This window comes from Electrophorus electricus, chromosome 8 (genome assembly GCF_013358815.1).
Source record: "Electrophorus electricus isolate fEleEle1 chromosome 8, fEleEle1.pri, whole genome shotgun sequence".
Classification (NCBI taxonomy): Eukaryota; Metazoa; Chordata; class Actinopteri; order Gymnotiformes; family Gymnotidae; genus Electrophorus; species Electrophorus electricus.
The window spans coordinates 19,780,992-19,805,254 of record NC_049542.1 but is presented as its reverse complement, the minus strand read 5'-3'; the positions used below and the strand labels follow the sequence as shown (position 1 = coordinate 19,805,254).

General features: G+C 46.0%; 1 protein-coding gene across 20 annotated transcripts in view; it reads left to right on the top strand.

Annotated features, from left to right (window-relative positions):
- macf1a (microtubule actin crosslinking factor 1a) overlaps window positions 1-24,225 on the top strand; it is a 130,328-nt gene extending 106,103 nt beyond the window's left edge. For 7 of the 20 annotated variants that reach the window (XM_035528855.1, XM_035528854.1, XM_035528856.1 and 4 more), the window contains 42 exons: window positions 2,296-2,457; window positions 2,575-2,745; window positions 2,994-3,160; window positions 3,326-3,485; window positions 3,951-4,277; window positions 4,435-4,519; window positions 4,604-4,830; window positions 5,059-5,265; window positions 5,492-5,719; window positions 6,272-6,490; window positions 6,619-6,822; window positions 7,417-7,425; window positions 7,930-8,155; window positions 8,358-8,584; window positions 8,749-8,871; window positions 8,986-9,087; window positions 9,165-9,266; window positions 9,359-9,532; window positions 9,689-9,844; window positions 9,952-10,149; window positions 10,371-10,499; window positions 10,721-10,903; window positions 11,004-11,159; window positions 11,399-11,605; window positions 11,683-11,802; window positions 12,106-12,275; window positions 12,368-12,527; window positions 12,727-12,921; window positions 13,120-13,392; window positions 13,519-13,707; window positions 13,847-13,958; window positions 14,091-14,242; window positions 14,504-14,666; window positions 14,902-15,056; window positions 15,160-15,234; window positions 16,137-16,154; window positions 17,073-17,190; window positions 17,659-17,721; window positions 19,344-19,555; window positions 21,417-21,530; window positions 21,907-22,000; window positions 22,194-24,225. In XM_035528855.1, coding sequence (XP_035384748.1) covers window positions 2,296-2,457; window positions 2,575-2,745; window positions 2,994-3,160; window positions 3,326-3,485; window positions 3,951-4,277; window positions 4,435-4,519; window positions 4,604-4,830; window positions 5,059-5,265; window positions 5,492-5,719; window positions 6,272-6,490; window positions 6,619-6,822; window positions 7,417-7,425; window positions 7,930-8,155; window positions 8,358-8,584; window positions 8,749-8,871; window positions 8,986-9,087; window positions 9,165-9,266; window positions 9,359-9,532; window positions 9,689-9,844; window positions 9,952-10,149; window positions 10,371-10,499; window positions 10,721-10,903; window positions 11,004-11,159; window positions 11,399-11,605; window positions 11,683-11,802; window positions 12,106-12,275; window positions 12,368-12,527; window positions 12,727-12,921; window positions 13,120-13,392; window positions 13,519-13,707; window positions 13,847-13,958; window positions 14,091-14,242; window positions 14,504-14,666; window positions 14,902-15,056; window positions 15,160-15,234; window positions 16,137-16,154; window positions 17,073-17,190; window positions 17,659-17,721; window positions 19,344-19,555; window positions 21,417-21,530; window positions 21,907-22,000; window positions 22,194-22,432 — 6,771 coding nt within the window. In that variant the 3' untranslated portion in view covers window positions 22,433-24,225. The remainder of the gene's footprint in view (window positions 1-2,295; window positions 2,458-2,574; window positions 2,746-2,993; window positions 3,161-3,325; window positions 3,486-3,950; window positions 4,278-4,434; window positions 4,520-4,603; window positions 4,831-5,058; window positions 5,266-5,491; window positions 5,720-6,271; window positions 6,491-6,618; window positions 6,823-7,416; window positions 7,426-7,929; window positions 8,156-8,357; window positions 8,585-8,748; window positions 8,872-8,985; window positions 9,088-9,164; window positions 9,267-9,358; window positions 9,533-9,688; window positions 9,845-9,951; window positions 10,150-10,370; window positions 10,500-10,720; window positions 10,904-11,003; window positions 11,160-11,398; window positions 11,606-11,682; window positions 11,803-12,105; window positions 12,276-12,367; window positions 12,528-12,726; window positions 12,922-13,119; window positions 13,393-13,518; window positions 13,708-13,846; window positions 13,959-14,090; window positions 14,243-14,503; window positions 14,667-14,901; window positions 15,057-15,159; window positions 15,235-16,136; window positions 16,155-17,072; window positions 17,191-17,658; window positions 17,722-19,343; window positions 19,556-21,416; window positions 21,531-21,906; window positions 22,001-22,193) is intronic. The other 13 variants (XM_035528862.1, XM_035528853.1, XM_035528861.1 and 10 more) reach the window with 11 other exon arrangements.
- The last annotated feature ends 38 nt before the right edge of the window (window positions 24,226-24,263 follow it).

The following is a 24,263-nucleotide window of genomic DNA, read 5'->3' as shown; positions in this document are numbered from 1 at the left end:
CACTTAGGTAGAATAAGTCTATGACTAAATGAACTGCCCAGCTGCCACAGTTCCTCACTGAGAGGGTGAGAGGGATTGTTGTGTTCAGAATTTCTCTGATTTTGTCTCCACTATCTCCAGACCGTCTAGCTCCAGACCCACCACAGAGCTGGTGTTGCTCACCAGATTATTCAGTCTGTTAGCTTCTCCAGCCTTGATTCCACCACAGCAAAAAAGAAGGCACTGGGAACCACAGACTAGCAGGATACCTTCAGCAGTTTATTGCACATATTGTTAGACCTCAGCCTCAGAAAGAAGGAACAGCCTACTCTGTTCCTTCCTGTAGAGTATATCAGTGTTATGTGTCCAGTCTAATTTATTTATCTGTACCCCAAGGTACTTATAGCAGATCATCTTCTCCACTTCCACCTCCTGAATTAATAATCTTGATAATCCACTATAATCTCTTTGGTTTTACTGATGTAAAAATCATTTGAAATTTAACATCACCATGTGGTGAAACTCTCGATCAAACCTCTATATGCCTCATCATTGTCCTCATTGTCCACTCCCTCATTTAATGTTCACCCTAAAATTCCACGAAATTGAATTATCTTTCTGTATAGAGCATTATTCATTTTCATATGATTATCCATGATTATGTCTTGCATGGTGCATGTGTGCATATGTGTTCATGTCTGTTCTGTCACATCACCTCTTGACAGGTCATTTTCAGGGAGGTCTATATACATATTTTGGTGATGTCTAATGTCCTGGAGGCTGGCCAATTCAACTTTGGCCTCACCCTGCACCTAAATCTGCATTTCTCTTGCATTCTTTCTTTTTTTGTCTCTCAGATTCAGTCAAGTATAACATGCTAAATTATATGACCTGATAAATAAAATATGAAGTTTTATTTATAACAGTATAGTCATGTGCAATCTTACCTATAGCTACAAATACAACATTGTTCTGTTTTTGAGGCAGATATATAATTTATGTAACATTGCAGCTTAACTGTGATGCATCTTGGCTTTTCCTCAGTGCTGTAGCCCTGGCATTGAGGCCTTGTGGTTTTGGCTGAAAGCGAGAACAAAGACTGGAATGGGAAGAGATGTGGTGGGCTGCTTGTGGGCGGGGAAGCAGCCAGAGCTGAAATAGTGGTACGTGTGGAGAGTGAGCATGAAACAAAAGTGGAGTGTAGCAGAGATGTGGAGAGAGAACGGGGAGACCGGGCTTCGGCAAGCGCAGAGGTCCTGTGTGTGAGGCTGACCGCCCGCCTTGAACACACATGCTTCACAGAGCTCAGCAGGAACGAGAGGCATCTCAGATATTTTCCAGAGCTTTGCCTTGCACAAGTCGAGCGCTCTGAGCCTGCCCTGCCATGCCCCGAGCTGAACACAGAGGGACAGGCGAGGAGAGATGGAAGGAAAAAAATGGGTTGTGTAGCAAACGCAAAAGTAATAATATAGACAAAGAATAAGTCGGCTTTAATCCATATTTGTGTGCCATCAGGCCATATTTAGATGGCTGTCTGCTAAATATGGCTGGGTCACAAGCAGATAAAGTTAGCCACATGGCTGGCTGGCTGGCAGTATTTCTGGGCTTGTTGATCTAAACTACTGCATGTGGACCGATGTGGGTGTCTGTTTGAAATGGAAAATGCCCAGAATGGACAAACACATTAGACAAAACGGGGAAGTCAGGAAGGATAATGAAATGCATCAATGACAGAGTCCAGCTCTCTCTTTTCTGAACACACATAAACAAACACACACACACCTATATGCACGCACAAACACATATTCCACTCCACTGGGGAGCGGTTGGAGTGGCTCATGGCTGCACCTCATTGTTATTTAGGCCGACAGACATCCTGTTTGAGGCAGGAATGACACCCTGCACCACAGAACAGCTCTGTATGAATGGACAGACACACACACACACATGCACAGGAACCAGAGTTTTACATTCTGAAGCAAATCTTCACCTGTGTAATTTCTCTGTCAAGGATCCTTCTTGTTTTATATAGTACTTTATAATATTTTAAGATGCGGTGGGAGTTTCATCCTGTTGAATATGTTCTCTTTTACCCACTTTCTTATTCTTATGTTTCTCTTATCTCTTGTGAGCTGCCAGTGCTTGCAGTGGAGTCTCTGTGTACTGGGTTGTGTGGAGAAATATTTAAAATCTCATTTATTGAGCACTATGTCATTACTTTCATGTTAACATGTTGATCCAAAGAGAATGGGAATGTGTTGCATATAAACCACCTCTGTTCACCAGCTGGTTTCTTCTCTATCCATGTGCCTACAGGCAGTGGAGCGGGAGCAGGTGGACAGCATTCAGCCACAGCTGCAGCACATGAACGCTGTGGGTCAGGGGCTGATCCAGAGTGCAGCCAAAGACACAGACACACAGGCCCTGGAGCATGACCTGGAGACCACCAACCTACGCTGGAACTCCCTCAACAAGAGGGTAACACTAGCACTCTTGCATTATATTCACTTTCTTTGTTTAAACAGAACAATGTAAAATATGCAATGAAATACGGTGACATGGGTTTTATTTGTCTGCACATGTGTGTTTATTTAGGTTGCTGAGAGAATTGCTCAGTTGCAGGAGGCCCTGTTGCATTGTGGGAAGTTCCAAGATGCTCTAGAGCCTCTACTGAGTTGGCTGAGTGACACAGAAGAGCTGATAGCCAATCAGAAACCTCCATCTGCTGAGTACCGTGTGGTTAAAGCACAAATCCAAGAACAGAAGGTGAGGCTTCCCCAACAAGTGAAGGATCAAAATTATAACATGTAACATAAAATGTAAATTAAAGTTAAATTAAATGTATGTAGTTTTTTTTCCCCCAGAATACATAAAATATTAGGAAAAAATAAAGATGGCATCAGTTCTCCTAGAACACCAGCACTTCATATTAAGCCCCTTCCTAGTGTTGAAGCATTGAATAGTGGAAACAAATAAAGCAGAAGTAAGAGCTTATGCACTGTGGTCATCTTCAGCTGCTGCAGCGCCTGTTGGATGACCGGCGGGGTACAGTGGAGATGATCCGGGCAGAGGGAGAGCGCATTGCCACCACAGCAGAGGCCCAGGACAGAGAGAAGATCCAGAGACAGCTGCAGAGCCTTGGAGAGAGATGGACAGCCCTGCTTGGCAAGGCCAGCACCAGGTAACTAGAACTTCCATTCCAGAATCTCACACACTCCTCCACAACACATTCCAAAGCCAATTTGTGAACATGCTTAACCTACATCTAAACCATATGTCCTTAGATGCATTTTAACAGCTTTGTTTCACAAGGATTCCACATGCTGCCTTTTTACTCCTGTCACAGGCATCGTCAGCTAGAGGAGCTGCAGGTTCTGGCTCTTCAGTTCCACGAGACCGTGGAACCCCTGGCAGAGTGGCTGAGCTCCACAGAGCGACGCCTGAGCTCTGCTGAGCCCATGGGGACCCAGGCCTCTAAAATCACCCAGCAGATCGGCCGCCACAAGGTAGCACATTTCACCTTGGGTAGCAAAATAATTACAAAGTTCTCCAAGTGTCCAAGCTTCGGAGATACCTGGAGTTTTAGCAACAAGAGCATGTTTGAATATACAACGTCTTGTATTTTCCTATTACAACATCACAGGAGAACGATTGCAAAGCTTTTCAAGGCATAATCAGGCCTCTAGTAAAACCCATCTTAAACACCACACTCTCCATTTTTTTTCCTTTATGATGAAACACGTCATGTTTGAGGAGTGTTGTTTAGATTCCCATTTAATTTTTTTGATCCATAGCATGTTTTATGGTGTCTTATTTGTTGATGTTTGTGTAGTATTTTATATTCATTCATTGTAATTTATTATTTACCATTTTTCACCATCCATGGTCATTTTTCCCTTTTGTTGATGTTCTTTTTTTTATATACTTTCTTCTTTCCCCTTGTCATCTCCCCTCTCTGGGTAAAAACCCAGGCCCTCCAAGAGGAGGTGCTCACTCGGGGGCCTGAGGTGGACCGCCTGGAGGCTCTTGGCCAATCACTGTCCTCCCTCAGTTGCACAGCAGATTGTGATTGGCTGAGTGAACGCATGGGGGCAGTGCGCAGTGGGCACATGGGCCTGCTTGATTGGTGTTCTCGGCGAGAGGCCTTGCTGGAGCAGGCCCTGGCCAATGCACAGCTGTTTGGGGAGGATGAGGTGGAGGTGCTGAACTGGCTGGCTGAGGTGGCCCAGCGTCTGGCTGAGGTCTCAGTGCAGAGCTACCAGCCTGAGCTGCTGGCTGATCAGCACAAACTCACTCTGGTATGACACAGCAGGGAATCCAGGGATACATCAGTCTCAGACCATCTGTATTTAATTGCTCTTGTCATTTATGGATCAGTATATAGAAGGTCTTTTTTTAATGTAATGTGTTAAGTCTTGCAGTTTTCTAGCATATTGCCTTTCTGGTCTCTCTTAGTCTCTGAATGAGGAGATTGTAAGCAGGAAGAAGACAGTGGATCAGGCCATTAAGAATGGACAGGCTCTGCTGAAACAGACCACAGGTATCAATCCACCAGTGGCTTTTGCAGTAACTTGGTCATAAATTACTTTGATGGTTCTGACCGTCCTTTGGTTCTTCTATTTAGGTGAAGAGGTGCTTCTTATCCAGGAGAAGCTGGATGGCATAAAGAGCCGTTACGCAGAAATGACAGCAGGCAGCAGCAAGGCTCTCCGCACCCTGGAGCAGGCACTGCAACTCTCCACCCGATTTGCCACTGCCAATGAGGACCTCAACAAATGGCTCGACTCTTTGGAGGCAGAGCTTAACAACACTGAGCCAGACACAACACCAGCCTATCAAGACAGACAGAAGGTGAGGACAGTTTTCTTGGCAGTGCTTATGTTTTAGAAAACTACATGTAAATTGCCTTCCCCAATAAAAAGTTACATTTTGCTAGTTAATTTGTTGCCAGTTTTTACTTTTATTTTGAATTTAAATCACATGATATTAGGTACAGAATTTCTTTGGTTCTGTGTGTTCATGTATAACATCTTTGCAGGTATTAGACACTGTTCATGCATGTACATTTTTTTCTCCCAGGAGCTTAAGTGTGTGTCTGCTGAGAAGAGGCTTGTTCTGGACACGGTCAATGAGGTGAGCAGTGCCCTGCTGGACCTGGTACCCTGGCGAGCCCGTGAGGGCCTGGACCGCCTTGTGGCCGATGCCAACCAGCGCTACCGGCAGGCCGACGCCACCATCACACAGCGAGTGCAGCTCGTGCAGGCTGCCATCCAGAGGTCCCAGCAGGTACTGCATCCTTTCACTCAAACACTCATGTTTGAAATATACTGAAAATAACACTCAAAACGTGCATTGCATTGTAAAGGTAAATCTGCTACTCAACTAAATCTTTGCTTTGTTTTATAGCGGAGAGCTTATGTTCCAGGCTTTACCTATAGGAAAGCAACAGTATTATCTCTCTGTAACTGTGTGCGCAGATTTGTTCACGCCTGAGTGTGTATGTGTCTGTTAGTATGAGGAAGCAGTGGACGCCGAACTGACCTGGGTGGGGGAGACTGAGCGGAAGCTGGCATCTCTGGGGCCTCTCAGTCTGGAGCCTGACGTTACTGGGGCTCAACTCCAGGTACAGAGGGCCTTCAACATCGACATCATCCGCCATAAGGATACAGTGGACCAGCTCCTCAACACACGAGAGGATATCCTGGAGAGCTGTGGAGACCAGCAGAGAGAGGCACTAAAGGTGAGTGAGAAGAAAGTGTGTGTGTGTATGTTTGTGTGTAAGTGTGTATAAGTGTCAGTAACATAAGGAGCAGTAGAAAGGACAGAGCAGGGATGACAAGGGTCAAATCACTTAGGAAAACCATTATAGGTGTAGTCTTTTTTTTCCCCCCATTCCTAAATCCAAGAGAAATGCATGCAATGACATGATCTGTTGAGCCACTGCTGTATCAGAAATGTTGGTTCTTCCAACTGTTCTTCCAGTTTAGATGTGTAACTGCTTTAGCAGTTCTGAGAGATATTAATATGAAGTGTTTCAGATGGTTCTATGTTGCTAATGAGGGCAGACCATTAAGTAGTGCTGATGTGGGCTAAATGAGCATAACTGAACAATGTGGAATAAGGATAACTGAACTGAGTCCCGCTGAACAATTGAGTCATTGTTTTATGAATTCTGTGTACATACATAAACCCCTTATAACACAACTGTTCAGTGCAGTCTCAGGGTGTTCGTCTGTTTGTGGACTGAGTGTAATCTTTGTTAAGCCCACACGCTCCTCTCACTGACCTGTAGGTAAAAACGGACACCTTGAGCGCTCGCTACGAGGCAGTCAGTCAGAGCCACTCCGAGCGCTTTTCTGCTCTGGAGCAGGCTCAGGTGCTGGTCGCTCGCTTCTGGGAGACTTATGAGGAACTCGAGCCCTGGCTAGGTGAGACTGAGATGCTGATTGGTCAGCTGCCCCCACCAGCCATCGACACGGATACACTCCGACAGCAGCAGGACCAGATGAGGGTGAGCATCACACTTGCCCTGCAGACCATTTTTTCATCACATATGGAAATCTTATTTTTGTGCTTTTCAGAAACGAAACCTCCTCCCTAATATTCTCTCCGATGAAACCTCCTCTGCTCTCCATGCAGCTCCTGAGGGATTCTATTGCTGAGCACAAGCCCCACATAGACAAGCTACTGAAGATCGGCCCACAGCTGGCCGAACTGAGCCACCAGGAAGGGGCGACGATGAGGCAGCGCTACAGTGAGGCCGAGAGTCGCTACATGACCATCAAAGAGGAGGTCAAAGGTCGGGCTGCAGCCCTGGATGAGGCCTTCTCACAGTCTGCGCAGGTATGTGCTTGCGTCGTTTGCATGTGTGTTCCGTAGCCCGTCTAGTTGTGACACAGGCCACTCTGACCTTGTTGGGCACTCAGAGGACAATATTCAGCACTACAAGACAGAATCACAGCCATACTTGTAGTACATACACGTCATCCAGTCATGCTTCAACTTCTGCAATCTGGTCACATGTCCCATGGTTGAAACTCTTTGTAGTTAGTAAACTGCCACATTTGAGTTACTAAAATCACAGGGTTTTTTTTGGTAATGTGCTGAAGTCATCACTGATTTTGTGTCTTCATCAGAGAGTGGCTGTTGTGACTGTTATTGACTGTTTTTTTGCTTGCTGACTTGTTTGCATGTCATTTGATTAACACATCGTATTGTTTCTCCACCCCACCCCCCTGTAACTATCACACTGCTGTATTGCCTGTCTTTGCACTCACTGGTCACTCCACCTCCACCCCACTGGGGTCACTCCATGCTCCTCGTTCCCCGACCCTGCCACCCCGTTCATCCGGGGTTCTTGTACCTTTCACCTAAACCCCCCCCCTCCCCCCAATCACTGTGTGTTCAACTTCATCACTGCTCTCTCAACACCCTCAGCTGATAGAGGTAAGAAATCCATTACTCATCAAAGCCACTCTATAACTGTCTTGAAGACATGCCTTTTACAGGTTTTCAACATTGAGGTGATTTGTAATATGGAGGGTTAACCCAAATACTGATATAATTAGCGGTGATTATAATATAGACATGGTTCCTTTGTGTGACTTTATGTGGTGCACCTAAAATCAAAACCAAACTGCTTGTTTTTAGTACAGCTTTGTTTCCACACAAGCTGTATGACACCTTTGTTCTCTGTAAACAAAAAGGTGCTGTACTCGATTGTAACAATGTGACTATTACTGCCTGATCATATTTCATCGAGGTGCATGAGGGTTAGTGTGAAGCAGTTTAAGTTTTACCCTGAATTTCCTCTCTCATTTTCTGTCTCTCTTTCTGTCTTCAATTTTACTTCTCTGGGACCATAATTCAGAACAAGTTCTATGGCATAACTGAACCTCCCCCTCCCCCTCCCTTCCCTGCTCTCTCACTCTCTATATCTCTCTCTATCAGTTCCATGATAAGATGGACCCGCTGCTGGAGACACTAGAGGGTGCTGTGCAGCGCTTACGACAGCCGCCTCCTGTGGCCGCTGAGGTAGAGAAGATCCGTGAGCAGCTGGCTGAGCATCGAGCCACCGGGCTGGAGCTGGACAAGCTACTGCCCTCCTTCAGTGCCCTCTGTAACCGCGGGGAAGAGCTGATCACCCGTGCGCCCCATGATGACCCCGCTGCCCAGGGTCAGTGTGATGTTTCCAAAGGGAAGAACCTCAACACTGTATTAGTGGATCATAACCCTAATGATTCAGCACTGCAGCTCTCAGTAAATAGGTGCAAGCTGCCTTTCTCCTGCTCGTGTGCCTACAGAGTAATGTTTGTTGGGTAAGACGCGTGTAATGCTTGAGTAACACTTGTGTGACATTTGTGGTGGTGTCCCCGCAGCAGTGCGCTCCAGACTCCTGCGCCTGCGCTCTCTGTGGGACGAGATCAGGCAGAGGGCTGAGGAGAGGGAGGGGAAGCTTCAGGATGTGCTCGACCTGGCTGGGAAGTTCTGGGCAGACATGGCTGCCCTGCTGAGTACACTGAGAGACTCCCAGGACATTGTGAAAGAGCTGGAAGACCCTGGGGTGGACCCATCACTCATTAAACAGCAGATAGAGGCTGCAGAGGTGAGTGATACAGACACAGTGGGGAAATGGGAATAGTAGTGCAATATAATAAGCTGTAGGAAAAACCTTATGTGAATCCTACAGGTAGTAACACAAGAAGGAAGTTGCATGGTGCTATCCAAGTTCCTCCATTTTATCTGTATGTGTCCTTTCTGTGCTCCCAGGCCATTAAGGCAGAGACGGATGGTTTGAGAGAGGAGCTGGAGATCGTACGCACACTGGGAGCAGATCTTATCTTTGCTTGTGGAGAAACAGAGAAACCGGAGGTCAAGAAGACCATTGATGAGGTAAGGATGATCCAGCAGGTAATCCAGCTCTGGCTGAATTATTGTCCCACTGGACTTGTATGCAAACCACATGGTTTTCTTTAGCTGAACTTCGGCCTTTCACTGCATCTCTAGATGAACGCTGCCTGGGAAGGCTTGAACCGCACATGGCGAGAGAGGATGGAGAAGCTAGAGGAGGCCATGACTGCCTCCGTGCAGTACCAGGATGCTCTACAGGTAACCTGCACTGATGGAGCTAATGCAGCTCTAATGTATAAACTGAAAAGGGTGTTGATGAGTGTTTCTGCTTTCAGGGTATGTTTGACTACCTGGACAACGCCGTCATCAAACTGTGTGACATGCCGACTATAGGGACTGACCTCAGCACGGTCAAACAGCAGATCGAGGAGCTCAAGGTCCAGATTGATTCCTTTGGTAGCTTTCTGTATGCAAGTGAAACTGGAGATGGCTGACTCTATTTCACTTCTCTTACTTTCTCTTTAAACAGCAATTCAAGGTAGAAGTGTATCAACAGCAGATAGACATGGAGAAACTTTGCCACCAGGGGGAGCTGTTGCTCAAAAAGGTTACTGACCAAACAGACAGAGACATGATCCAGGAGCCTCTTACTGAGCTCAGGCACCTGTGGGACAACCTAGGAGAGAAGATCACTCTCAGACAGGTTAGCATGCACTTACTGTCTGTGATAATTTGGCAGTAATTTCAAGCATTGTTAATACAAAGTAAGAGGCAAGTTATATTCTCTGTATAATCTAAAGTGTACTGAACATATATTTGATGTTCTCAATTTTATATTTTTTTTCTCTCTCACTCTCAGCACAAACTGGAGGGTGCTCTGCTGGCTCTGGGCCAGTTCCAACATGCTCTCTCAGAGCTGCAGTCCTGGCTCAGTCACACCCATGCCACCCTGGACACCCAGCGGCCTGTCAGTTCCGACCCCAAGGCCATCGAGATCGAGCTGGCCAAGCACCACGTATGTGTCCCCTTTCCCCCACCCACCCCATCACACATTTATCCCCCTGACTTCTCTATGCGTCCTTGAGGGTGATTTTGGTTGGTTTCTCTGTGCTACCCTTCCAGGTGCTGAGGAATGATGTGCTATCCCATCGGGCCACAGTGGAGACGGTGAACGGAGCGGGCTCCGAGCTGCTGGAATCCAGTCCTGGAGACGAGGCCAGCCACCTGCGAGACCAGCTGGATGAATTGAACCGCAGCTGGGAAAGCCTGCTGCTGAAAACTGAGGAGAGGCAGAAACTCCTGGAGGCTGCCCTGCACCAGGTGCTCTGCCAGGACACTAGGCCACACCACCCTGCTACCATATCACCATTTGTCCTTGAACAAGCAATGTAGTATTCATGGTGCTAATTGTGAGGCAGTACAGAGAGTCTGCATGTACTGTGGAATATAAGAGAGAGAACAGAGTGCCTCTTTAATATTAATAGCAGCCAGGGTGGCTGTGTGGGTGACTGATCATCTTCGATCCGCTCTGCTTGTTTCAGGCGGAGGGTTTCCATGGTGAGCTGGAGGAGTTCCTGCAGTGGTTGAGGCGCACAGAGAGTCAGCTCTCTGCTGCCAAACCCACAGGTGGCCTTCCTGAGACGGCCAGGGAGCAGCTGCAGCAGCACATGGTAAAGACTGTACCATACACCTCAGTGCAGAGCTGAGCCTTCTAGGCTGTTTGAGAGCCAGTGAGATATAAGAAGTTCACATGAAATTGTTTCATAATGTGTCCAGAATTAATCAGAATTTTTGTGGTTACACAACACATGAATTTTATCTAGATCTAGCTCACTGCAGATGCTAATTGCAGTACCTTGTGCTTGCTAAACCCTGTGCTTTGTGTTTGCAGGAGCTGCAGGCCCAGGTGACCCAGCGTGCTGAGCAGTACCTCCGGTTGCTGGATCAGGGGGAGTTGATGATGCTTGTCAGAGGTGGAGAGGAGGCAAGTCCTGGAACCACCCAAACCCAGCAAAACCTGGCCCTGCTGGAAAACAAGTGGGGCAGCCTGAACACCAAGATGGATGATAGGAGGGTAGGAGAAACAACATTATCCTAACTAAAATTTTTGTCAATACTGAAGCAACCATTGAGCCCCCATTTGATTCTCACTGTTTCTCCCCGTGATCTCTCAGGCCAAGCTGGAGGAGGCTGTCACATTAGCAACAGGGTTCCAGTCATCTTTGCAGGACACCATAAACTGGCTGACCCAGACTGAGCAGACTCTGAACATGGCCCAGCCACCCAGCCTCATCCTTGACACCATCCTCTTCCAGATAGACGAGCACAAGGTGAGGAAGGAAACTTGAATTAGCAGTGAAGTTTAGCTGTTTATCAACTGAATGGTGGGATGAGCAAGCTTTCCATTTTAGGGCATTATTATTATTTTATTTTATAGAAATTGTTATTTAATAATTGTGGTTCACTGCCTCAGATGGGGGAGACATTTTCCTACTCAAATTTATACCCAAGTCGCTTTTAGCGGGCTTACTATGGACAATCTTTTGCCCGGTGTCCACATGTGTCCCAGGTGTTTGTGAACGAGGTGAACACCCACCGTGAGCAGGTGCTAGCTTTGGAGAAATCGGGTTCACAGCTACGCTTCGCCAGCCTTAAACAAGACGTGGTGCTCATCAAAAACCTGCTGCTGAGCGTTCAGGCCCGCTGGGACAAGCTGGTGCAGAGGTCCCTGGACAGGGGCCGGCACCTAGACGAAGCGCGCAAGAGGGCCAAACAGGTAAAGTCTTGCTTTGTCCTGCTTCCTCTCGACCTTCTTAAGTCTTCCATCCATTTTGACATGGGGATTGTGCTTAGTTCCATGAGGCTTGGAGGAAGCTGACCGACTGGCTGGAGGAGGCTGAGAGCAGGCTGGACTCAGAGCTGGAGATCTCCAACGAGCCAGAAAAAATCAAAGTTCAGCTGGCAAAACACAAGGTACAATGGAGTATAACTGCAGTGCAAACTGAGAACTGTTTACAGTTGCTCACTAGTACCACGTATCAGATCAAACAAATAACTTTAGTCATCTCATCTATAATATTTTTATATGGTTAGAATTTGAATATTAGAATGTTTAACTTTGGTCTGTCAGACTGTTCGGGTATTTAGTCAGGTATCTTATAGTTCGAAATATATTAGTTTTTAGTATTTTTAATATTAATAATTAATTATTTAATACATTCAATATTTAGTATTTTCTATTAAGCTTTCATTCCTGTTCTGTTCATCTCCCTATAGGAGTTTCAGAAGGCTCTTGGCTCTAAGCAGCCAGTTTATGACACCACAGTGCGCTCTGGGAAGGCCATGAGAGACAAAGCCACACTTGCAGCTGACACACAGAGACTCGACAACCTCCTGGGTGAAGTCCGGGACAAGTGGGACACCGTGTGTGGGAAGAGTGTGGAGAGGTGAGGGGAACTGTTTCACTTCTGAATGGAATCCCTTACCAGGGGAGAAGACTGGGACACTCATGCTGTCTCTCCATCTCTCTTGTCCTCAGGCAACACAAGCTAGAGGAGGCTCTGCTCTTCTCGGGGCAGTTTGCAGAGGCCCTGCAGGCTCTGGTGGACTGGCTGTACCGTGTAGAGCCCCAGCTGGCTGAGGACCAGCCTGTCCATGGAGACCTGGACCTGGTCTCTAACCTCATGGACTCCCATAAGGTACCAGTCACACTGAGAAATATTATGTCTGGCTCTGACTACATGCCTAAGATAAAAGTAGTAGATGAATGGAGCCATCATTTGAAGGATGATTTCACAGAGCTTAACCGTAGTAGTGACCTGTAGTGAAGGTTTGCAATTAAATACTTAGTGGGCGCAGTATTGGAGCATGGTGACAGTGCTGTGGGTGATTCTCCAGGCCTTCCAGAAGGAGCTAGGAAAGAGGACCAGCAGTGTGCAGGCTCTGAAACGTTCCGCTCGCGAGCTGATGGAGACGGGCCGGGATGACAGCGCCTGGGTCAAAGTTCAACTACAGGAGCTCAGCAACCGGTGGGACACCGTGTGCGCACTCTCCGTCTCCAAACAGACACGTCTCCAGCAGGCTCTTAAACAGGTGAGTCTGCACATCAGTGTGTGGATGGAATTGAATTACAATGTAGGGTGCAGTAGCCTTTCACCAAGATGAAGTTTTTTATAGTTACTAGGGTAATATGATAACTTTAAAATAGTAACGGAAAATTATTGTGCACATATTTTTCCTATTTATTGCCCTCCTTTCACTCCCTCCCTCCTTTTTTCTGTCTCTACACAGGCCGAGGAGTTCCGTGCGGCGGTGCAGTTGCTCTTGGAGTGGCTCTCGGAGGCGGAGCAGACCTTGCGTTTCCGCGGCGTGCTGCCAGAGGAGGTGGAGACTCTCCAGACTCTGCTGCACACACACCGGGACTTCATGCAGAAGGTGGAGGAGAAACGAGTGGACGTTACCAAGGCAGCCGGCATGGGCGAGGCCATCCTGGCTGTGTGTCACCCTGACTGCATCACCACCATCAAGCACTGGATCACCATTATCCGAGCCCGCTTTGAGGAGGTAAACTGGTCCAGATAAACTGTTACAAAGACTTGTGTGTAAATGCTGTAGCTCCTAAAAAGGCTAATTCCACTGTTGGCATTAGCAGTAATGACTCTTATCTGCTGCATTTTGGTTATTCTCCAGGTTCTGACATGGGCTAAGCAACACGAGCAGCGGTTACAGACAGCTCTCACCGAACTGCTTAACAATGCATCACTGCTGGAAGAACTGTTGTCATGGCTACAGTGGGCGGAGACTACATTAGTGCAGCGTGACACTGAGCCCCTCCCCCAGGACATTCCTCAGCTGAAAACTCTAATTACTGAGCACCAGGTAAGTAGGATATTATTAACCTGTTAATCTGCATGAAAACAGACATAAAATGTATGTATGTGTGTGTGTGTGTGTGTGTGTGTGTGTGTATGAGGTGATTGTGACTATTATTGTGTAACTGTGGTTGTATAACTCACAGGTGTTCATGGAGGAAATGACTCGTAAGCAGCCTGATGTGGACAAAGTGACTAAGACCTATAAGAGGAAAGCGGCAGAGCCTCCCACCAGCCTGGCGGAGCGGCGAGGTGCCCGTAAGTGGCCCTGATGCCTCTGTGGACACTGTGCTGAGCTGATGAATATGTGTGCAAGGGACTATGCTGAGTAGAACACGCTCTTTTTGATCTCTCTTCTCCCATTTGACCGCCACCTGTCCCACCCATCAGGGAAATCCCAGCCGCATCAACCACAGCATTCCATGCAGGTAACCGGGGGCAATCCGCGCCTGACCCAGCTTTGCTCCCGCTGGCAGCAAGTTTGGCTACTGGCCCTGGACCGCCAGCGCAAGCTCCATGATGCCCTTGACAGGCTGGAGGAGGTACAGCAACTATTATGCATGTATTTGGACCTCATATGGTGTTTATTTTATACCAGCTTTGATTGTTCATTTGTGAAGTCACTGTAATTCAGTGTACTGGCAAGAAGATATACAAAATGAGCAAAAAAGTAATTTTTTCAAGTCACTTTATTTTTAGATAAATTGATGACTATGAATTAGTGCCATACATAACAATTTGGAAGTACATTGGAAGTGCTGTGTTAACCTTACTTGGTTCTCCTGGTTGATACTGTGCTGCAGCTGAAAGAGTTTGCCAACTTTGACTTTGACGTATGGCGGAAGAAGTACATGCGCTGGATGAACCATAAGAAATCCCGCGTCATGGACTTTTTTAGACGTATAGACAAGGATCAGGATGGCAAAATCACCCGCCAGGAGTTTATTGATGGCATTCTGGCCTCGAGTATGTTTTCACATGCAAGCACTTGCACGCGCACATACTTGCAGGCATGCGCACACACACACGAACAAGTGCGTGCACACACACATACACACATACATACATACATACATACATACAAATGTTTACTCTTTTTGATAATACTCAGCAGTAACCTTGCAATATATCTACAGATGGGCTTTAGATACATTTTATAATATTTTTTAATGGGACTTATGTTGTGCATGTCTTTCAACAGAATTCCCCACCAGCAAGCTAGAAATGATGGCAGTGGCAGACATCTTTGACCGAGATGGTGACGGTTACATTGATTATTATGAGTTTGTGGCAGCTCTGCACCCTAACAAGGATGCATACAGACCCACCACAGATGCAGACAAGATTGAAGATGAGGTAACGCACACTCCAATCACTTTACATAGCTTGTATGGGTCCTTTTTGCCATTTAGAATGTGTTCTGAGTTGTTTGTCAAACTACACCTGTTTCCCAATGCAGGTCACAAGACAAGTGGCCCAGTGCAAATGTGCTAAGAGGTTCCAGGTGGAGCAGATTGGAGAGAACAAGTACAGAGTGAGTAGAAGAGAAGCTTTTGTTAAACGCTGGGTTTAGCCATTCCTATAGAGCAGGTATTTACACAGTACTAGTGTATGAGAATATGTTTCTTCAGTCTATAGTTTGTCCATGCTAATATCTGTTATATTTGTCTACATAATGTCCATGCACTTTCAGTTTGCTAAGATTCTAACCAATGTCATATTTATCATAATGCATCATGATTATGCCATTTTGGGTTAAAGGAGCACTGCTGTTTGTGTGAGTGTGAATGAACTGCTTCACAGTATTACCATAGCAACACTACCCCACAGCTGTGGAGCTGGGAGCTGTGTGTGCTTTCCATCAACTAACTAATTACATCCCATAATTCCAGTGACTGAAGGAGCTGCTTTGTTTTTACATGTGTTTCCCATTACCCATCGGTTACTGATACTGACAGCAAGACTCACTGGACTGCACAGGCCCTGGAACCATCACGCTTACTCACTGAGCTCTCACTGTGTGTGTGTGTGTGTGTGTGTGTGTGTGTGTGTGTGTGTGTGTGTGTGTGTGTGTGTGTGTGTGTGTGTGTGTGTGCGCTCTCTCTCTTTCTGTTTGTCTGTGCCTGTCCCGTTTACACCTTCTCACTGTGCCATTCCTCCCTGATTCTGCCATTCACAAGCACTCTAACCCATTCACAACCAGAACCTTTATCCTCATGCATGCAGTTTTGAACAGTCATAGTAAAACACCAGCATCAGTTTCAACTGAGAAATGCATCATTTTAGGAAAAAAGCAGAACCACATCATCCAGAATAAAACAAACTTAAGTCGTAATATAAGACAGTCTGAAATTGTTTTCAAAATCATATTTGTGTTATTTCACGCTTCTTCTTTCTTTCTCATTTTCTTCTCCATGTCTGCTGGATTTTTTGTAGTTCTTCCTTGGGAACCAGGTAATGTGACTGGCTTGTTTGTGACGTGGCCTCAGAAATCTGCTTCAGATTCTCGTTAGTGGCTCTTTGCTATAGCTGGAAGTTTTTAACATAGATCAGTTTTAATCAATTACATTATGTCTAAGGTAACTGTGGGAAAATGGTGGCCTTGGATTAGAATTAACAGGCAGCTTCTATGCGCAAAGGAGCATGAGGAGTCAGTCCACATTGCATGCTATTGCATGTCTTGGAGATGACTGTGCGAAGCTCCTTGTACCACAGTCACCAAGCATTTCCTGTCTGGGTAGCAGGGACTTCTTTACCCAGATATGCAGGGCATGCATGTGGGTTTTCTGCCATTTCTGGAGCAGATTTCACAGGCTCTGTCCATGTGTTGTGTTTGCAAGATGGAAAACTATTAAAATTACTTACATAATCAAGAAACTAGAAGATTCTGGGTTTTTGATTTTTGTACATGGTCCTCATTTCTTTGGTGGTGGAGATATCTGTTGAAAGGAAAGCGCTGTCTGCTTCAGCTTTTGTGGCTTTGTAAAATAAAATTATATATATTTTTACCATAGTATTTTGTAGTTTTCTAAAAGGATAAGGTTATGCTTTTATTTTGTTTTATGAATACTATGGTAAATTTCAAGCTCTTGTAGGGCTACGGGACATTGGGGTTAAGCTTGAACTCAAATCATCTAGAATTTAAAATGCATGTGGTTTTCTGCATGGTTTCCATGTAATTTATTTTGATTGTATACAGCACATCAAAGTATACTACTTAATGTTTCAAAAATGTCGCAATATCCAAATATCTCTAATGCTGTTCTTTCTTTTTTCCCCTTCTTTCACTCCAAATGTTGCTCTCCTGCCTTCTCTCTCTCTCTCTCTCTCTCTCTCTCTCTCTCTCTCTCTCTCTCTCTCTCTCTCTCTCAGTTTGGAGACTCCCAGCAGCTGCGCCTTGTCCGGATCCTTCGCAGTACGGTGATGGTGCGGGTCGGAGGGGGCTGGATGGCCCTGGATGAGTTCCTGGTTAAGAACGACCCTTGCAGAGGTAAGGCTTCTTTAGCACCTGCTCTCACCCTGCAGAGTAACCTGGTGTTTGGAATGTAGTTGAAGAGCTTGGGGGAGCTGATGAGCCTGTATGAAGGACCATTCTTAACAACTGGACCAGACTCCAAACCTTGACATACTGTATTCACTAGCATGTTCTCTCCTTATGATGAGGACTCTTTTAGTGATGCAATTTCTCCATTCATCAAAATTCACTCTTTTTTACATTTGATGTTGTGGCTCATATCTTTGCAGGTCACTAAATTCTCTTCAATTATTCATATCTTTCTCACCTCCTCCTCATTTATTCATTTTTCCCCATTTTTTGCATATGCATGGCATATATTTGCCCCCTTCTCTATCTGACTCTCTCTGTCTCTTCTTTGAATCACAGTGCATGATGCATGTTCCTTAGGTCTCTCCCTCTGATTCTCTCTGCCCTGCCCCATCTCCCTTTCTCTCTCCCCAGTGCAACATCCTGGACTTAAAATCCTCCGCTCCGACTCCAGCAGTTCCATATCATCTCGTATAGGTTGGGTCTTTCTCTCTCTGTCTTTTTCGGTTGCCTCTCTCTCTCTCGATTGCCTTTTCTCTCTGTCACTTTTTCTGTCTCACTCGCATCCTCTTCAGTTTTGCTCGACTGTGTTTGGCTGTGCCTCAAGCACCAGACTCACTGTCCACTCGCTGTGTTGAGTGTCTGCTCACGTGTCTATGGCTTACAGTGCATAGGGGGCTGCACCTCCATGCCTCAAGAACCCATTCCACACACATCATATGGGGACCACTGTTGTAAATAAGAACATGGACATGATGTATATATGAATATGAAAACATACTTCACTGTATGATAGAAGGGGTGGGTGTGTGTGTGTGTGTGTGTGTGTGTGTGTGTGTGTGTGTGTGTGTGTGTGTGTGTGTGTGTGTGTGTGTATATAAGAAAGTGTCGGTCTGTGCCCACGTGCATGTGTGTGTTCGGGTTTACTTCACATTGTCTCTTGTGTCTCTCAGTGGCAGTAACTCCTGGCTATTTCTGCTGCAGAGGTACCTCGCTCACTCGTCCTTTCCTGCTCTTTCACTCTTCCAGCTCTTTGTGTGGCATCATCCCTATCACTTCTCAGTCTCTAAACCCATCTGTCGAGCTTCAAGTCCATCTCCTCTACACTGTGTGTGTGTGTATATGTATATATATGTGTGTGTGTGTGTGTGTGTGTGTGTGTGTGTGTGTGTGTGTATATGTATATACGTGTGTGTGTGCGTGGGGGGGGGGGGGTGCCTCAGTCTCCATGCCAGCTAGCCACATGCTTCTCATCCAGACCCAGCCCCGCCTCAGGTGCTTCTCATGCGCATCCCTGATGAGCACTGAAAATCAAAAAGTAAAGCCTGGGTGTGGCCTGCCTGCATTTCTAATACCACTCAATGTGGTTCCTAAAAGGGAATGTGGATGCAGAGGTACAGACTACACCTGTCTTATCGGGAAGAAATAATATGGTGTGCAACTGATTATCAGTTGGCCTCAAGACTGGGGGGTTGTGTTATAAGCTCAGGACAGCTTCTGGTCACAGCTAGAGGGCACCGCTGCGATTTCACATAGAACTCTACTGCCCCCCCCCCACTCTCTCTCTCTCTCTCTCTCTCTCTCCCTCCCTGCCCTTTGTCTCCGGCTGGCTGCTCTAGGCTGTGTATTGTATGCTGAGGCTGTTGTTGTTGTTGTTGTTGTTGTTGTTTTTTAAAGAATGCTTTTCTTCAGGCCATGTGGATATGGATCGTTTGTGTGTGCCTTTAATGTAACCAGCCATGCCTCTGTCAAAACAACATGCACTGTACGATTGCACGCCTGTATAGAAAGCCCCCTGGAGCTTTAAAAGTGGAGCTTTTAGTGTGGCCTCCATGTCTGTCACTGACTGAGCCCAACCCTCAAACTGAGGATGCTTTCCCTACACCCTACTGCTCACCCCTCTATTAAACCTCTGCAACGTGTCTGCCACAAGCACCTGCATTCCTATTAAACTGAATATACTGACTCTTTCATTCATTCTAGCCCTAAGCAGTGGACTCCACTCACACTGCTTTGCTGGCTGACAGTCATGCCTGTTGGCCAATATGCTAAGGGAGTCTTACCCTTTGTCACCCCCCTCCCTGCCTGTATCAACGCAGCCCGGGGACGCACCAACCTGGAGCTGCGGGAGAAGTTCATTCTTCCTGAAGGGGCGTCACAGGGCCTGGCTGCCTTCCGCTCACGCGGTCGGCGCTCCAAGCCATCGTCACGCACGGCCTCACCCACCCGCTCCTCCTCCTCAGCCTCCCAGAGTGCCCAGAGCTGCACCTCTGGGCCTTCTGCCCCCGCCACACCCACAGCCTCCTCCAGGGTGAGTGTGACACACGTACAGACCCATACACATGCTCACATGTAGACTGTGTGCATAATTATTAGGCATAAGAGTGTGTTGACTATATCATAATTTTTATGCGTATTTTCCAACTCCAAGATATATAAACTTGAATGCTTATTGGATTTAAGCATATCAGGTGATGTGTATTTGTGTAATGATGGAGGGTGTTGCCTAAGGAGATCAACACCCTATATCAAGGGGTGCATAATTATTAGGCAGCTTCTTTTTCTCAGGCAAAATGGTCCAAAAAAGAGATTTAACAGACTCTGAAAGTCAAAATGGTAAAAAAAAAATCTTTCAGAGGGAGGCAGCACTCTTAAAATTGCTAAGATATTGTGGTATGATCCCAGAACAATCAAAAACTTTGTTGCAAATAGTCAACAGGGTTGCAAGAAACATGTTGAGATGCTAAAGATTTGAGAAGAATCAAATGTGAAGTGCCAGGAACCTATTATCCTCCAGTGCTGTCGTATTCCAGAACTGCAACCTACCTGGAGTGCACAGAAGTATAAGGTGTTCAGTACTCAGAGACACGGCCAAAGTAAGGAAGGCACTGAAACAACGACCACCACTAAACCAAACACATAAGGTGACACGTAAAGACTGGGCCAAGAAATATCTGAAGACAGATTTTTTAAAGGTTTTATGGACTGATGAGAAGAGAATGACTCTTGACGGACAAGATGGATGGGCCCGTGGCTAACTCCGACGCCAGCAAGGTGGAGGTGGGGTACTGCTTTTGGCTGGTATTAGTAAAGATGAGCTAGTTGGACCTTTTCAGGTTGAAGATGGACTCAAAATCAACTCCCAAACCTACTGTCAGTTTTTAGAAAACACTTTCTTCAAGCAGTGGTACAGAAAAAAATCTGCATCTTTTAAGAAGACCATGATTTTTATGCAGGACAATCCTCTATCACATGTATCGAAGTACTCCACTGCGTGACTAGCCAGTAAAGGCTTTAAAGATGAAAGAAAAATGACATGGGCCCTTTCCTGGGACCTGACCTAAACCCTATTGAGAACTTGTAAATCTCCCTTCGTAAATGGGAGATTTATGGTGAAGGAAAACAGTACAGCACTCTGAACAATGTCTGGGAGGCTGTGGTTGCTGCTGTACAAAAAGATGATCATTGACATTAAGAAACTGACAGACTCCGTGAACGGAAGGCCTATGGCTGTCATTGAAAAGAAGGGTGCCAATATTGGTCACTGATTTTTTTTATGTTGAAATCCTCAAAAATGCAACTTGCCTAATAATTGTGCATACAGTATAAAAACTCTCACAAACCCTGTCTTCAGATTCACTGTTTTTGTCTCACATTGTTAGTCATATTCACCTGTCTTCTGACTGTGTGACCCTCAGGCATTTAAACATAAGTACGATGTAAAACCTGGAAAAGCAAAACGCAAAATCTAATGACTGACCCATAGAATTAAATTAGGCCTCAACAAATTCTATATATGAAGATCCTCCCTGTGTTTGTTGTTTCTTCTGAGTTCTGTCATTATTTCTGTTGCCATTTAGACTGGGCCAAATATTCACCATTTGGGATATTGTATTTTGTGTTGTCTCTGCATGTCAAAATCCCTTTGTCATCTGTGGGTGTTTTTTTTTTATTATTTATTTCTTGGTCTTTTTGTCCTCCTGCTGTCTCTCGCTCGATTAATGTTCCTCCTGGCCAATCCCCTCCCCATCTCTGTATTCTCCACCACACTGCACTCTGCTCTCCCCCCCCTCCTCCTCCTTCTCTCACTGCGTCCCCTGGCTTTCCTCTTCCTCTTCCACCTCCTCCTCTTCCTCTTCTTGCTGCCCCTCCCGCACCTGTTGCTTTCCCAGTCCAGCCAATCTCAGTTGCGGGGCTATGCCAAGCCCTGGCTGGCACACAGTAAAACTCCACCTCCAACCAAGTGCCAGTCCAGCCCAGAACACGGCCACACCCCTGGGCAAGAGGTAACACACTGCCTCCCCGTCCCCCTAAAAGTCCTAACACACTAACAGTGGATGAGCCTTGAAAGGCGGGGTTTCTGAGCAAACACCACCAACCGTAGGTCACTGGAACATGTCAGCACAGGCACAGTTCCATCACACTTCAGTGCGATTACTACCAGATTATGAGAAATGTTATATTTCAGGCTGAAAAAAAAACAAATAGTGTATTCCAAGCCTATTGGTGTTTTCAATGTAAGTCAGAGTATTCTTATCTTGGATATATGTTTATCTACAGAATGCTTTCCATTCAAAATTGTTAGAATGTTAACTTGTTAGCAGACAACATAGGCACTGTATTAGTTAGAATAAACAAAATTCTCTTTTTCTCTAACTGTAGGGAGGCTCCGCTTCCAAGATTAAACGGCCAACACTCCATTCCAGCCGGGGCTCTCTGACAGGCGAGAACGGTGGTACTAAACCTGGACGCACTGGTGAGGAGCTGCAGACAGACAAAGCTCTTCATTAAGAGAAGCTTTGTATCTTTGTGTTGTATAGTAAATATCTTATTTACAAATGTTATAGATTGTTTTATTTATTGGCAACTGTTTGCAAGCCTTTCTCTTTGTAATGAAGCTTCCCTTCGATGTCTGATTGCATCTTTGGCCTGGTACTCCCCCTTCACAGATGGCAAGCGCACCCCAGCATCGGCCAGCGGGCCGACCAGCCGAGCAGGCAGCCGAGCGGGGAGCCGCACCAGCAGCCGGCGGGGCAGCGACGCCTCCGACGCCTCTGAGCTGATGGAGACGCGTTCGGCCTGCTCAGACACGTCTGACACGTCACGCCGTCCTGGGGCCAAGCCCTCCAAAATTCCCACCATCTCCAAGAAGACCCCCAGCCCCAAGACACCGACAGGCAAGCAGTAGATCCATTGTGACCCCTCTGCCCATCCAGTCTCTGTGGGGGTGGGGATCGGGCAAAGGCACGATGCTCTGCCCACTTTACCACGTGTGCGCACAGCATCTTTCTGCACAATGCCAGCCATCCTGTGTGCCCGCTACCAGCACAGACACTTGGTATTGATAGCCAGTGCCCACCTGCCCTCCAGCCCCTCTGTATAGCTGGGCATGAAGCCTCACCTGTCACCTGCGCTTTTCGATTAACTATAACCGTAATGATGCCGCCTTATTTGTGTTACATATTTCTGTCCTTAACTTGACCGAATTCGTAGGTTTTCATGTACACATAACTGAGCTGTGTACCAGCGGTCTGAACTCTAACACATACATATACCTTCAAGTGCCCACATGGACCCTTGGAGTGAAACAACCACTGGCATAGAGAAGAGTTGTGGGGTTCAGCACCATTTATATGCAATGGCTACCTACTCTTTAGCACTGAGACTTGGGGGGTGGTACAGCTCAATTCCAATACAGACTCTCATGGGTGTGCACAGTACACTAGCATTGAATAAGCCAGCGGAAAAGACTCGCCACCCACCCATGGCTGTATGCAATGCTCTTGGCCTTTGGCCCTGTTGAGGGGATTTCCCTTCAGAAAAAGAAAGCCCAGATGTCCACTCTGGAGCGTCACAACCTCCTCTGCTCTGAGAGCATGTAGGAATGGTGCGTGTGCGTGTGCGTGTGCGTGTGCGTGTGCGTGTGCGTGTGTGTGTGTGTGTGGTAGGTTTTTTTTTTCAATGATGAACTAACTAAACAACCAGAGCAAGTACAGGTTAGGTAGTCACTTGGCTGCATGACTACACTGACATGCTTCCCTGCTGTCACAACAGAATGTGCTCAGACACTTTCACTCACGCCATTTAACGAGCAGCTCCAGTGGCGTGCAGTAAACATGGCAAATCCTGAAGCCTGAGAGCACTTCAGTGACTCGCTAAGTGGATAAGAAGTTCATGAGTAAGCACTGACTGACATTTTCCTAGTGTAATTTGATCCCACCCTCCTTGTCGCCCTGGTAAGCCAGATAACCAGGCAGTTGTGCATACATGTGTGTTTTAACCATACTTAATACATGTTACAGATAACATGTCACTTAGTTCTTTCAGTTGCTTCACAATATGCAAAAAGACCATGCGTGTTTCATGGTTAATTTATAATCCTAATGTATTTTTGTTTCTTTTCTAATGTAAAAAAAAATGTATTTATTTCACAGTACAGCATCATATCATCTGCTGGGAAAGAGTAGTAGTACAATAAGTCTGATAACAATGCTTTTCCTTCTGCTTTTTGTGGTCCTGCTTTTGTTCAATTCATTTTCCTGACAGTGATCATTTTGGAATCAACAGACCTGGAAGCTGATTGATTCCAGTGGTGGCCTTTTAGCCAGTGACTATAGTCTCAAAGTCATGTCAAAAGTGGCTTTCCACTTTATCCAATTTTGGAAGCTCCTAGAGAAACAGATCACAGGGTTTCAAGTACATACCCCCATGAGATGTGCTTTGAAGTCTTGTCTTTGACAAGCTGAAGTATGAATACCTAATGAAAAATGAAAGTGAAATTGGAAGTTGACAATTGATTTTTATTTATTTATTGTGTCTAGGGAAGGGAGGGGATAAGAGCTATGAAATGGATTCACCTTTTAAGTCATACTCTCTCAATATGATGAAGAGAAATAGACAGGTGAAACTGTGTTAAAAAAAAAGTAAAGATTATAAATCCTTTTTTGTTCTCTTTTGTATTAAAAATAATGCTTGCAGTAACTCCTGTTTGTTTTGGTTTGTTGATGTCAGGCTTGTGT